The sequence below is a fragment of the Chrysemys picta genome, chromosome 1, assembly GCF_011386835.1.
Source record: "Chrysemys picta bellii isolate R12L10 chromosome 1, ASM1138683v2, whole genome shotgun sequence".
Lineage (NCBI taxonomy): Eukaryota > Metazoa > Chordata > Testudines > Emydidae > Chrysemys > Chrysemys picta.
In genome coordinates, this window is record NC_088791.1 from 118745038 (window position 1) to 118759830 (window position 14793).

General features: G+C 42.2%; 1 protein-coding gene across 1 annotated transcript in view; it reads right to left on the bottom strand.

The window, feature by feature from the left end:
* Positions 1-1994: 1994 nt before the first annotated feature.
* The window catches only part of LOC101953145 (solute carrier organic anion transporter family member 1C1-like), a 42422-nt gene continuing 29623 nt past the window's right edge, over positions 1995-14793 (bottom strand). Inside the window, exons 12-15 of the mRNA XM_005296590.5 lie at positions 11624-11805; positions 8237-8301; positions 6519-6636; positions 1995-4477 (exon numbers count right to left, since the gene is read on the bottom strand). Of these exons, the coding sequence (XP_005296647.2) occupies positions 4255-4477; positions 6519-6636; positions 8237-8301; positions 11624-11805 (588 nt within the window). The 3' untranslated portion in view covers positions 1995-4254. The remainder of the gene's footprint in view (positions 4478-6518; positions 6637-8236; positions 8302-11623; positions 11806-14793) is intronic.

A 14793-nucleotide genomic window follows, 5' to 3' on the forward strand; every position in this document is an offset into this window, starting at 1 on the left:
ACTTTCACTCTGCTATTTTTGTACTAGTGCTTTTGAAATTTAATTTGACATCTTGACGCATTTGTTGCTTGTTTCACTACAGCTGGAATTCCAGCCCTGGTTTATTTTTGTGCTTTGGTAGACAGAACTTGCTTAAAATAGGGAAGCAAAATCTGTGGGGGTCGAGGAGCTTGTAGGATGATTCTAATGTGTGGGTTTTTTTCGTAAACATCTTGGAAATTTCACATGAAGATATGTATTAATAGTCATAGATCATTACAGCTGCTTTTCTTACACATTGAAAAGTCAAGAAATGCCAAAGTGAAGGCTGCATTATCTATTGGAGTAAGTTCCTCTCTTCCATGGCTATTTTCAGAGGGGCTTTGATAATAACAATTAAGGGCGATGTTATGGACTCACGCTTTGGCATAGACCTGGCCACTCAGCTACTAGCCCTCTGCATAGGAAGCGTGGACAGGTGACCAGGGGCATGGCTGGAGCATGTCTCCATGTTGGCAATTCTCAGCTGCCAGAACAGCCACCTGGGAACAATGGGTATCTGGGCTTAAGCTAGAGCAGCCTTCTGGGTCTTCTAACATACACTGGGCACCAAACTGGTGTAAAGCCACATTTCCACCTGCTCCATCTCCCACCTCCTGTGCTGAGCATAGCTCTGCCAAACCCAAGATTCAAGTCCTAAGTTTTACTCTGTCTGATAAGAACACCACAGTTCAGCCAGCTTCTCAGCTGCTGCAAAGCAGCATAACTCCATTGATCCCAGTGGGACTACTCTGATTTACACCAGCGAAGCAGCTGTGGACAGCCTTGTGTTTCTGATCTCCGTTCCCGGGTATACCTACAGAGGCCTAGCTGCAAGAATAAGGGCACCTTTCTATTTCTTAGCTTGCCTGTTTTTATGATAGGGAAGAAATATTATCACACAGGAGATTGCAGCCCCAGAGAAAATGGGGGATAGAAAGGAGGAGCTACGAATATCGATGTTATCTCAAAGAGCAATGGCTGTTTTGATGTGTAGAAAGAAACCTATCTTTAGAAAAGAAGCATAAGTCCACCTCGTACTAATCAAGGTGTGATCATGTGCGGTGTTGAGCACTCTAGCCACAATCCAGCAAAGCACTTAGGTGTGCGCTTCACTGTCAGGGCGTGAGTAGTCCCACTGAACTTGATGGGGCTGTTTATGCAATGGTGGAGTGGTGTTTAAAAAAACAAAAGTGAGTAAACGCTTCAACTAAACCCCATACAGCCCAAAGGGGAAGTGGGTAAACTCTGTCTATCTGTGACTGCACTACTATATTCATGTGCTTTAAAGTTGTGAACGTGCTTAAGTGCTTTTGCTGGATCCGGGCCAGACCTGCCACCACGTTGGAAGATCAAATTTTGAGAGAGTTGGTCTGAGTCTAATCTAATTTACACTGAGGTAACTTCAGTGGAATTACACTTGATTTAAATCAGTGTAGGATAGAACATTATTGGCTTCAGCCCATCAGAATATTGTGCAATCCGTACCCTCCTGTACAGTCAGGAAATGAAAGGGGTAATAAAAGCTGAAAGAAAATGGGAGAGAGCAACAAGAGTGGCTTAGGGTTATGCTGATCAGGGGAACTTTGTGACACCTGAAAACATGCAGAATATATGTAATGTGAACACATTCATGCTGTTAAGAATTAGAGAAGAAAACCATGTTTTACATTATGAAGTGTAACTATTACAGATTTTTATTTGGCTTTGTGGGGGGAGTTCTACCAGAGTGACTCAAGCATCCATTATTGTGGGAACTATTTTTGGATCATGGTCTCAGGAACTGCATTTGTTTTTAAAACTTCCTGGCAGACATATCACATGGCAATCAGAACATGTAAACATCTAAATGTTCGGATTTGGTCTTGGATCTCCACGTCTGACCCAAACCCCACGCCTAGCCTGACCTAGTGCTTTATCTTCAGCAAAACAGACCCTACTGCGAAAGGTAAGATAAGAGTGTGCAAACAGTGCTCTTGTTTTGTCAAAAATACTTTATTAATATATAAACAAAACATCGTGCCGCATACATTCACTGATCAGCAGGAATCAACATATTTTAATTTATCACCCCAAAAAGTAAAATGAATTGCATGTAGACCAAGCTCAGTTCAAGCCACTATGTTCAGATTCATGTACCAGGGCCTGAGATGCTCCTCATTTGCATAGTGTAAATCAGGAGTAACTCGAGAGAAGTCAATGCAATTGCACCAATGTAAGCGTGAGGAGAATGAGGCCCACTGATTTTGAATCCCTGAAAGTTCAAGGGTGGTTGAATCTGGGATTTTGATTCAGGCCCATCTCTAATGCTGACATAGTTTGTGCTAATGTAGTTTATATTCCAACACATAAAACAGCCTGTTTTCTTCTATCTGATTGTAGCCTGACGTCAAACGTCCCTTTATAAAAGAATCCCGAAGTCTGAACATGTTGGTTTAACTCTGTGAGCAGCAAAACTGGGGACCAAAATTTGAGGAACTCTCACACAGGTGACCAGCATGCGTGCCATGTCATGGGTGCTTCCTGTGCTTTTGTTTACTGGGGGCGTTGGCGGAAGCACAGGCCAAAGGCTCTTTGGGGCTGGTCTACAGTGGGGGGGGAAATCGATCTAAGATATGCAACTTCAGCTACGTGAATAGCGTAGCTGAAGTCGAAGTATCTTAGATCGACTTACCTGGGGTCCATTCGGCGCGGGATCGACGTCCGCGGCTCCCCCGTCGACTCCGCTACCGCCGCTCGCTCCGGTGGAGTTCCGGAGTCGACGGGGAGCGCGTTCGGGGATCGAGATATTGCTTCTTAATGAGACGCGATATATCGATCCCCGATAAATCGATCGCTACCCATTATTTCTCCCCATGTAGGGGAAACAGAAAGAGCTCATTTTTAGACATGTTGAGCTTCCTTCCATTTTCTATAAACTATTGCCCAAGGTATGGAGAAGATTATTCCAATCCAGCCATGGCTCTCACGGCTCCTCGAGCTGGGCATAGAGCCTGGGGAGAGAAGGCTTTAACTCTAAAATAGATCGAGACTTAGTCTACAGTACAAAGTTTTGCCAGCATAACTATGGTGGCTCAGAAGACACTTGCTGTAGATGTGAGTACTCCAACAGAAGAATGCTGCTCCTGGCTTAGCTAATGTTGTTCGGGGAGGTGGTATAGCTATGCTAGTAGAAGAACTCCTGTCAGCCTACGCTGCATCTCCATTAGGGGGCTCTGTCAGCAAAGGCTCTGGAGTGTAGACAATCCCTAAGCATGTGACACACCATGCTGCAACAGCAGTGACAAATTACCCCAATTGTTCTTATTAGTGATATTCATTCCCTTTGAAAAGTCACAGAGCAGTCTTTGTCAGGGGGACATCACACTTCACGTAGTGATGCTTTTTTAAAGAGATATTTTAGTAATAAATGATAGACGTGTTTGTTATTAAGGCTCTCTCTTCTCTGGCATGTCACCGAAGCTCTATTTGACAGCTTTTAGCACTTTATTTAATGGCCTTTTTTGGCACTTTATTGGGGGATGACGAATATATATACTGCAGTCTTTCAATTATTACAAACTTACATTGATAACGTTCTAAAAATTTTTTTTTAAAAATCAAAGAAATGTAACTCCAGTATCTGCCACCTCATTGCACAGGATCAGAATAATTACACTAATGATGAGAAAAGGTTTGATTCAATACTGAAAGGTACTTTAAAACTAATACAGTATAGTCTCTCTTCTGCAGTCTATTTTGACTGGTTAATGTTTGAGCCAAATCCTGAAGTTGTTATGAAGTGTTTGATGACTGAGGGACCAACCCTACAACCTTTATTCACGTTAGTAATCCTCATTCATATGAGTGTGCCTATTGAACTCAGGAAGAACAATTGAATATATAAGGATTATATGATTTAATAAGGATTACAGGATCAGACCCAGGGCTAGAACTTGTCTAAATCGGGTTGAAAAACAGGGAAGAGTTGTTGTGCATTTTTTTATTTTAAATTTCCCACCTGTTTTTAAATTAAAATTTTAAAATTGGAAACATTTCAACTAGCCTTACAATTGTTTAAAAAACACAAAAATAAAATTATCATTTTTCCTGCTTTTTCGGGGGGAGGTGAGGGGTTAAAACTTGAAAAATTTTCATTGCAATTCCAAAAAGCTGTAGACGTCAGTATTTGGCCCTATGCTGTACTTGTAAAACCTCCACATGAGCATTCAGAGTTAGAAAATGCCTGTGTCCTTCTCACAGACATGTTTCTTCATTTGCCTCCAAAGCTTTTGCACAAGGAAAAGTTTCATTTTTACTGCCACTAGTTGATCCCTTCCTGGATGATACTTCTGTACTTTTCAAATCTATCAGCTCATTGCTCTCTGGTTGGAATCGTTTTATTATTAAAATGAAGAGCGTTATATATAAGAAACAACATCCTGCCCTCAGTCCTGCAATGAGTCCAAGATAGACATTTCTAGAAAAAAAATGAAAACGTGAATGTTTCTATCATTGATACTTGAGACAAAGTCAGGGTCCAAACACCCCCCTAAAGAGAGAACAGGGGGCGGGAGGGGAATGATGGGAAACTGTTCAAAGACAATGGGTATCTTGTTTTAGAAAAGGGAATTTATCTAATATGGAAGTGTAAAGCCTGAGGTTGCACCATTATGTTTATTTTCTGTGTAACTTGTATGTGTTTGCTTCCCCTTACTATTTCATCTTTGAATCTGTGGTTTTTCTCTTAAAGAAATCTTTTGTTTATTTTTTACCTCAACCAGGTCTCTGTTGAGCAAGCTGTGTGGAGGCCAAAGAACGCTGGTGTCTGGGGAAGGAGGTGGTGGTCTGGTTTCACATATTTGGGAGTGATGAACCAGAGGGGAAAAATCCAAGTGTCTGATAGTTAAGGCAGGTGGAAGCCAGGGTGAGATCTTATTCTTGTGGTCTGGTTACCGGTTTCAGGGCTCTGAGCTGTAGCAGCAGAGCATTAAGGTACCCATGGTTACATGACAGGTAGTCACAGAACCTCTTACAGGTCTGGGTGATCCCTAAAATGTCAATACTTACCAGGTCTTACTGGAATTTGAGTGTAAGGTGTAAAATATGCATTTATGAAAAACTGCTGAGACACTCTGAATCCTGCTAAATCACAAACAAAACACTAAGGGCTAGGATCTGGGATGTGTTAGGACTCCTCCTCCGCACAATTCAGGTGGTGCAAAGAGGCCATAAACTAACTGATAATTTCCATCAGAGAAAGGGCTCCCTGCTGGGGGTTAAGGTGCTGCTTTTGGCACCCTCCAACCAGCCTGGGGAGTATGTCGGGGCAGGGAGAGGTTGTAACAGAGCAGAGCTCTCTCTGCAATGCCAATCCTCTACTGATGCAGGGTTGTTAATAGATCATACATCAATCACACATCTTAGTTCTGCTAGGCCTATCTTCTATTGATATAGGGTCCATCAGTGGCACAACTTAGAGCTGCCTGGCATGGGGACTGCAGGCAGCACTGTGATGCTCCCCTTTCTCCTGGACTGAGTGCATTTTTGGCACAGGACAGAATCAACCTGAAAACACCCGCTTTGTTCTTCAGTCCTGTTTTTTATATCTGAGCCACTTCACAGCTGCACTAAAAAGCCAAGTTAGAAAAGAACGGCTTATCCAGGGAGCGTTTACTCTACTTGTATAGAAACAGCCACCTTAGAAAAGTGTTAGCCGTTTAACCGGTCCAAGGCACAGTTGGGTGGTAGAGAAAACCCTAAAATAAATTGTGTGTGATAGACACTCATTTGTCCAACCCCTAACACACAAAGCACTCCACTGAACTCAATTTCCCATTGCCATAATATCAGTGTTCCTTGGTGCTCTAAGGATTAAATTAACAACTATTAAAAATGCAACCTTTGGTAATACGACCTTTAGGAATAAAGAAGAGACCTTCTGCAATTTCATATGTTAAAGCTAATGAAAAGAATGTTGTTCCTAAGACCTAGCCAAAGTTTAGATGCTTTGAGATTGTCCAATCAATTTTGTGACTTTCTTTCCCCCCCCTGAGAAATAGCGCTGTTTGGAAAATGGTTTTTGTTCTGAAGAAAGTTTTGACTTTTCATCAAAAAAGTAAAATTCAAAAACTAGAAGTTGAGGTTTTCAGACAAAACCCAAAATATATTTGGCTAAAAACCGATAGGAACAGCCCAACATATAGTTTGGGGCTGAAAACATTTATTTTGTAATGGTTTGTTTTCTGACACAAATTTGAAAATTTTCAAAGATGGTACAAATGATTTTCATGAACGTTTTTGTTTAATCAAAAACCCAGTTGTCCATTCCCCCTCCCCCCAAAAACAAATGAACAAAAAATGTAGTATAACTAGTAGAAAACTTAGTATAAACTCTGAAGCTGCAGCTGATTGAAGAACAGGAGACAGGAGCTATTCTGAATACTCTAAAGTCAACACTGCTTGGTAAGCCAAATTCTTTTCCCTGTTGTTTTTAGCCTTTATTCTTAATTTCATCTCACCTGAATGCTTTCGTGTCATACACTCTGCAAGACCCTGATCCTCCACACCGCTTTGTTCCCCATTTCAAGCAGGTCTGATCTATCAAAGCTCCAAAATAAATGGGAGCTGGAAGTCCACCTGCAATGAAAATACGTAGTAGAATGAGCGTAACATTATAACAGTAACAGAGCTTAGTTCATAGTGGAGGAAGGATCCCCTTAACAAATGGTTAGAGCAGGAGCATGTAAACTCAGGTCTCCTGGATTCTGTTCCCACCTCTGCTAGCTGCATGACCTTAGGCAAGTTGATCAGCCTCTATGTTTGCCCAGCTGTAAAATGGTGATTTCCTACTTCCCAGCCTTGTTATCAACTTAATTAATGCACGTAAACTGGTTTGAATTCCTTGGATGGAGGGTTCAGGAGGCTGGACAAGCATTATTATAACTCCCAAATAAGAAAAGAAAGTTAATGATTCCAATGATTCCACTTTTTCAGTTTTTTGCCTCTCTCAAAAAAAAGTTTAAAGCTCCTCTTCTTCACATTCTCTCGAGCATCAGTCTGTTCCTGGTTTTCATTTGTGTGTCACAATTCACCACAACCCATGTACATCACTGTATCCATTAAAGCAGTGTAACTAAAATAGATCAGTGCTAGAGCTCAGTTCAGCAAAACACTTAAGTACGTACTTAACTTTAAGCATGTGCTTAAGTCTCATTGGGTATGCCTACACTGCGAAGAAAAACCCATGGTACTGTGTCTCAGAGCCCAGACCAATTGACTTGGTGCATGGGTTTGTGGCTGAGAGGCTAAAAACAGTAGTGTAGACATTCCGGCTTGGGTTAGAGCCCAGGTTCCAAGACCCTCCCCTCTCACCAGGTTTCAGAGCCCAGGCTTCAACCCAAGTGGGAATGTCTACACTGCAATTTTTAGCCCCGCAGGCCAAGCCCCAATTGACTTCCGTTCTGAGACTCGGCATTGTGGGTTTTTTTTGCAGTGTATACATATCCATTGACTTCAGGCGCTTATGCGTGTACTTTGCTGAACTGGGGCCTAAACCATTTCTTGACTGACTGCCAAACACTTCCATTTTCAAAACAAAAATCAATCACATTTTACAATGATCTGCGTTCAGCTTTGTAAGGAAAAAAAATCTTAAAAAAAAATATGAAAATAGCCCAGTGAGAGCTCATTCAGAAATGGGTTCCTGCAACGGTCAGATAAGGCAGGGATGGGAGCAGAGGGAGATCCTTGTGACAGTAACGGGGAGGAGGAGGTAGTCAGAGCACATGGAAGCTGTGGGGATGTGGTTGTAGGGGAGAGAGTACTTGGAGATGCAGCCCTAAAGGAGCTGGGTAATCTTATCCCATTTTAAAGTCTGAAACACCAAATCATAATCCCCAGGTGCCTGCCTACATGAATAAAACAAAAAACTGCTGCAGTTCAAGCCCCCTCCTTTTCCCTGACTCTCATTACATAGATTGTTTAAACAGACAAATATATTACATCATCATGTGCTAGGACATACCTATGAAGCATATTGAGGTGGGACATATTCAATACGCTCTACAAATTTAACAAAATCAAATTTTTGGTAGGGTTTGGGGGTTTGTTTGTTTTTTGGTTCTGACATAGAACAAGTCCATATGGACCTAAGATGACTTGGTGTACTTTATTGTGTTCTATTTAAATCCTAAGACGAATAAGGATGAACAAAAAACAAAACAACAAAATGTTTTACCTAGTATCCTTCCACACAAAGCGTCAATGCCAACAGCAAATGATTTCAAGTCTGGTGAAACAGATCTAAAAAGTAGGAGGACAAGATCACATTAATTTTATATTCATCAGAAGAGCACTTACTATAATGCAGTTTTGACAGCATCTACACTGTGCATGTCCATATATGCTCCATTGTAACGAGTGCCACACAACTTTATTTTATATACCATATTGCATACAAGCTGTAATGGAAAACACTCCTCAAAGGTTTCATTTAAGATGAGTGCAGAAGCAGCATTGATCTAAATAGGAGTAGGAACAGGCTTTCAGACGATCAAGTGTATGGTGTAAAAATGTATGTGAAGCCATCATAAGAAGAAAGAAAAGTAAACATTCTCTCATAATACTATTAAGGACCTGATCCAGCCAGACACTTAGCCCTGAGTCCTCCCATTGAATTCAATGGGACGACTCATGTGGTTAAAGTTAACAGGCATTACTGTTTCAGGGCCTGAGGCACAGCAAACGTATAAGGCATAGCAAGGGCATGGAGAGAGCGTTTCAGATGACACTTGAAAGGGGCTGGAAAGTTGCTGAGGCAGACACAGGAAGGCTATTTGAGACGACTGTAATTGTGGCAAACATCACAGCGGAAAGTGGTAAGATTGTGGGCTGGTACAAATTGGAAGAAATAGGGAAGGGAATAGACACAAAGCCTTTAATTCTAACAGGGCATGGAGCAATGAGTACAATGGTGTTGCATTCCAGTACAAGTGTAGAAATAAATGGGACCAATTGTCATTTACAGTTTTTGTAGTGGTATAAATGTCAGTTCGGGGCATGTGATTATTTTTACCGATAGTTATACTGGTGCACCCCTTGGTGCAGACACAGTTATATTGGTATGAAAGTGCCTTATAGCAGTATAGCTTACTCCTTTTCCTCTATGGGACGCATCCACACTGGATGAGAAGGGTGTACCACTTTAACTATATTGGTGCAGTGGCCTTACGGTGGTGTTTACCCAAGCAGTGTAAGATGGCTTTAGTGTAACTGGGAGTTAGGCCCAAGTAAGTTTAAGTATCAAGTCTTCTGCACTCAAAAGTATTAAATCTCACACCCTTTAAGGGCCAGTTCCCTTACTCTCAAATGGTGAAAGGCCTGGATGCGTGTGAGGAGACATGGGCTTCAATGTGCTCTTCAACATGCAAATGAGGCTCTTGATTACATACTGCTGCCTTTTGCCTTCCTTTTGCTGCTAGGCAGGAGTAATTTAATGACTGTGAAGCATGCAAATGACTGGGTCCTGCTGCACTCCCTGTCCTGCCAATAACTTTTTACCATAGCTTATACATGCAACACTCTGCACAGGAACATTTCCATAAAAGATGTATTTTAACAGCGAGATAACTAACTCGATAACTAACTAGCTAGTCACAGTAACTCACAGGTGGGGGACCTCAGCTACCTACTGTGACAGATAGTGCAATTTCCTATAATATCCTTGAAAAATATCTTCTTGCATTAGACTTAAGTTTCTTTGGAGTCCATTGTATTAAATGCAAAGTTTATGTGTTGTGGTGGGATTTTATGTAACTTCTCTAATGGGGAGATATGGCCAGTGTAAAAGTTGGAAATAGTTATGAGCTTCAAAGGACTATTTTAAACAATGTGGCAGACAAGAAGGAACTTTTGGGATAAACAAAGTTAAGAGAATTTCCTAGGAAATCCCTGAGGGAAGATGAATGCAAATTCTCACCTCCGGACACAACCTTTTGAAACTATGCCTCAAGGAGAGAACCATTGTCTGCTGATCACATGTTACGTGAGGACAAGATCAAAGGCCCAAGCTGTATAAAAGGAAGGTGGTGCTTGTTCTGAGCTAAAGCTGTTATTAACTTGTAACCACACAAAAATGCCTTGGTGGGATTTGAAGAACTGACCACCTACCAGAGCCCTTGTTGGAGTTGGGGGGTGATCTCTAGTAAGCTGATTAGCATGTAGGGTTTTCTTTATTGTTTTAAATATGTTTTCTCTGTAATGCTTTCACCTTAAGAATAAATATGCTTGCTTAGAAATTGCTGTGTGGCAACTTATAACTGTAGGCAATTACAACTGTTGATAACCTCTGAGGAGAAAGAAAAACAAATGCAGGCCTGTTTAGACAGTCTGGCTTGCTGAGGAACTCAGTTTAGGCAGGGAACTATAAAGTCTGGAAGAATTCCAGTCAGATAGGAAAGAGACATGGGTTTCTGCCCAAGATAGGTGACAGCTGAGGAGCTGGGAGAATACAGGTGCAGTTGCCGTGAACTGTCACAGATACATCAAGGGAAAACCTACCTGTGCCTCAACTCCACTAGGATTTTACAGTGAGATAATTAGTTTGAGTTAGCTATCTCAGTGTAAAAACATACCTTTTTAGGCAGTGACATCATAGCCAATCCATCAGGTGAATTAAAGCAAGTCAACAGAGAATAGAAGGCAGTTTCAAACTGGTTCCTAAAATGAATGGGGAGCCAGCGGAATACATCATAATTGCAGCAGGTTAGCTGTAACAGATTCTAATCTACACAGGTGGTGAGAACTGCGGCATTTAAAATCACCACAAATGAAGCAGCAATAAGTGGTGCTGTGCACCAATAATTTAAGATTATAATCTATGTTTATGAATGAACAGAAACAGACTTTGGTAAGTAAGGCAAACAGTTTTAGTTTTACTTTTATGTTTAAAGAGCACTGGTATTTGAGTTTTTGTACCAGTCAATTTTCATTGGTGCTGAAACTATTCATTTTGTTCCAACTTGAGATAAAATAGGAGATATGATATTTCAGGGTGTGTATTGAAGTAATTCAAGTATACCGAAAGCCACAAATATAACTGTAAAAGAGCAATACAGATCAGAGATTCTAATCTCAGATGCACTGCACTTTGCCTTGTGTAAGCCACTTTATAAAGGTGAGTTCTTTCTCAGAAAACCCTATGTGAAGTAGGTATTATATCCATTTTACAAATGGGTTAACTTGGGTACAGAGAAGTAACTTTGCTAAGGTCATGCACAAAGTCAGAAAAAGAATCCATTGCTTTGACTACTGACTAATACTCCCTTCCTTTTCCCCACCCTCCCCGCCCCCAGCCATAATTAAGTGGAGAGGGTTGTCAGAACAAGGCCTACCCAATCCATCACATAAGTCCCAAATAGAGTTTAAGTGAGACAAATGATGGCTTGGCCTTTTGCTGGCCCTTTGCACAGGGGTGGATTGTGTAGGAAGTGCAGAAACACCCACTGCCTCTCTGAGATTAGAATTTCATTCTTTAAAGCAGAAATGAAGTGACAGAATGGTACATTAATACTTTGTTTCTGTTTGCCCCAAACTTTATGGTCAAGGGCAAGGTAAAGTATTTTACCTAAACATAATCATGTATGTAGGAGTGCCTCCTAAAGCTAAAATAAGTGCACATGTGCTCAGTAATGCCAAAAAATAGGGAAATGTTTTAGTACAGCTTTCTCTTTGGCACTGTCCCAGAACTGCAGAGAAATTTCCACTCTCGAGCCCTTCAGCTTGCACACAGCTGCAGTTGTGAAACACCTGAAAGAGAAAGAGAAGATGACTCACTTACTTCATGAGTACTCATAGATTTCCAAGCATCTAGACTTTTGATGGTAGTTAAGAAGACAGTATATTTCATATGGGAATAGAGGACCCCTAAATGCTTTGCAGACTGCGGGCCAGCTTACTCTGTATGTGTCTGCCGCTTTGCATTGCTCCAGTGACACAAACCAGCTGTGAATCCAGTTTAGGCATCCATGCTATTACTGTACTGGGGTATGAACTTCTGTGTTTAGATTAAAGATGGGTTAAAGTTAAAGTTCAAGGTTGTTCATATATAAGATTTGGGGGCCATCTAAAGTACATAAATAAGTATAGATTACTAAGGGCCTAAATATTCAAATGTGGGTACCTAAATCTATGTTTAGGGACCTAAATAAAATTGGCCTGTGTGGTGATGTAACAGGTTTCACTCAGCACTAGGGAGCATCCTCCTGGCTGTTTAGGGATTAGCTCCTTCCAGGTCTGATATCTCTTTCCTCACACCATGGCCCTTCCCTCTCTTTCTGGGACTCAGGGTACTCCCTCCAGCCAGGTCACTATAGTCTTCCTCTTGCTGGGTATCAAAGTCCCCCCTAGAAAACTGTCCCATGAAGTCTTTGTCTCCACTGCCCAGTCTAAGCCACTTTGCTCAGTGGCTGGTAGGGGAACCCAGGCCCACCCAATACTCCAGGCTCCAGTCCCGAGACTCTATGTCCAGCGACCAGGGCCGGCTCCAGGCACCACCGCAGCAAGTAGGTGCCTGGGGCAGCCAACGGAGAGGGGCGGCACGTCCGGCTCTTAGGTGGCGGGTCCCTCAGTCCCTCTCAGAGGATAGGACTTGCTGCCGAATTGCCGCTGAAGAATGAAGCCGATTGCAGCTTTTTTTTTTTTGCTGCTTGGGGCGGCAAAAACGCTGGAGCCAGCCCTGCCAGCGACAGTGGTCTGCTTACACCCAGACCCTGTTGCTGTTTCCCATGGACTCCTTCCTACTTTTATCTTCTAGCCTGTCCCCTGGCTGGGTTTATCAATCCAAATTCCTCCTCCCAGGGAGTGTCAACAGATTACTTAACACACTCCCTACTCCCAGGCAGTGACTACAGATTCTGGCCTTTACCAGCCCCAGCTATTCCTTCTCAGCTAGACTAATTTTTCAATCCCTGGTTCTTCCCCGGGTGCAGCCTATCAGGTTAATGGACCTCACTTAACTTACTCTACCTTGAGTGGCATGGACACACAATTATAGGTGGCCATTGAAGTCAGTAGAAGTTATGGGTGCTCAACACCTCTGAAACCCAGCACTCTTATTTAGGTGCCTAGGAATATGGATTTAGATGCCACCAAGTTGGAAAGTATTGGCTTATATTTTATAATGGTCAGGTGATGTCATAGAAACCCTGTTGAGTTTATCACAGATTAGATTTGAAAGTTTTCTTCTCACATTCACCACTTCCCAGAACAACTTACCAGATGAGATTTTCAGAACAATACAGGGATAATTTCAATGGCTATGCTGAGCTAAATTTCCTGCACTGCTTTGATAATCCTAGCCATACGTTTTATTTCAAGCACCTAACCTTACATTGCTTATTTCACAACGATGTTGACCATACTCATAATAGGTAGGACTGTGATCTGAGTTTGTGATCTGAGTTAACTGATGGATAACTTGGGTTTAATTGGCAAGCGCCTTTGTAAATGTTAATATAGACATGCAATTTTTCCAACTTCATTATTCACCTGAGGCAATATATGCCAACTGTACCAGTGTAACGTAAAAGGGCCTTCTTACTTGAAATTTGCACAGGTTTATCTCAAATTGCTTTTAAACTGATTTAAACTGATACAAACACTTGTGCAGACACTCTTATTTCAGTTTTGTGCAGGGGTGAAAGTAGAAATAGGGACTTACCAGTACGGGGCTGGGTTGGGGCTGGCTCTGGCCCCCGGAAGGGTCGGGGCCTTGGGCAGAAGGGGCTGGGATGTGGGGGTCAGAGCCAGCCCCGGCCCGCCCTGTACCGGTAAGTGCCCTCCCCCTTCCCGCCGGGGTAGTGGCAGCCAGGGGCTCCAACAGCAGTTTAAAGGGCCCCGGGCTCAGCCGCTGCTACCGCCCCGGACCCTTTAAACCGCTGCCGGAGTCCCCGGCTGCCACTGCTACCCCAGGGCTCTGGCAGCAGGGCTCCGGCGGCTATTTAAAGGGCTGGGGCCATAGAGGCAGTGGGAGCCCCGGGCCCTTTAAATAACCCCTGGAGCCTCGCTGTTACTCCAGGGCTCTGGGGGCTATTTAAAGGGCCAAGGACTCCCCTGCTTCTACCACCCCGACCCTTTAAATAGCCGCCGGAGCCCTGGGATACGTATCTTTTTGTACCCAATTTAATTTAACAGATTTAGAATCACACCTTATCTTCCCCTAAGTGCAAATGAATATCAGACCCTAAACTAGGATCTTTATCTCACATATTGTCCTCAGTAATAAAGATTCTGCAAGCCAAATTAAACCATCATAAACATTTGAGGAAATTCGTTTTCTTTTATATATTTGCGCTGGTATGACTGATTGGAATATAGCTAACAATTCTGCTAATAATGCACAAAATTCTATAGAATCCTCTTACTCAGTGTTGCCCCTGTGAGCTAACAGGAACAAAGGCAGTAAAAAAATATTTTTGTCACTGAAGTATTCAGCATTCTATCTGCCTACAATCTGAGTAACAGATTTGCTGAGAAATATATATTTACAGTCACTTTCCTGAGTAAGAAAACATTGTTTAAAAAAAAAAAAAACCTAAGTTAAAATAAAACAAACTTTAAAGCAAAGTAAATCTAAGAGTGAATCTAGGTTATTGAATTCCAATGGGAATTGGATGCCTAACTCCCCTGGGTTCCTCTGAAAGTGGAGCGAGGCTTTTAGCTCCCTTGAAATTCCCAGTTGGATGCTTTTGTGCTTTATCCATTCACTAGTTCAGAGGTACATTGGTAGAGAATGGG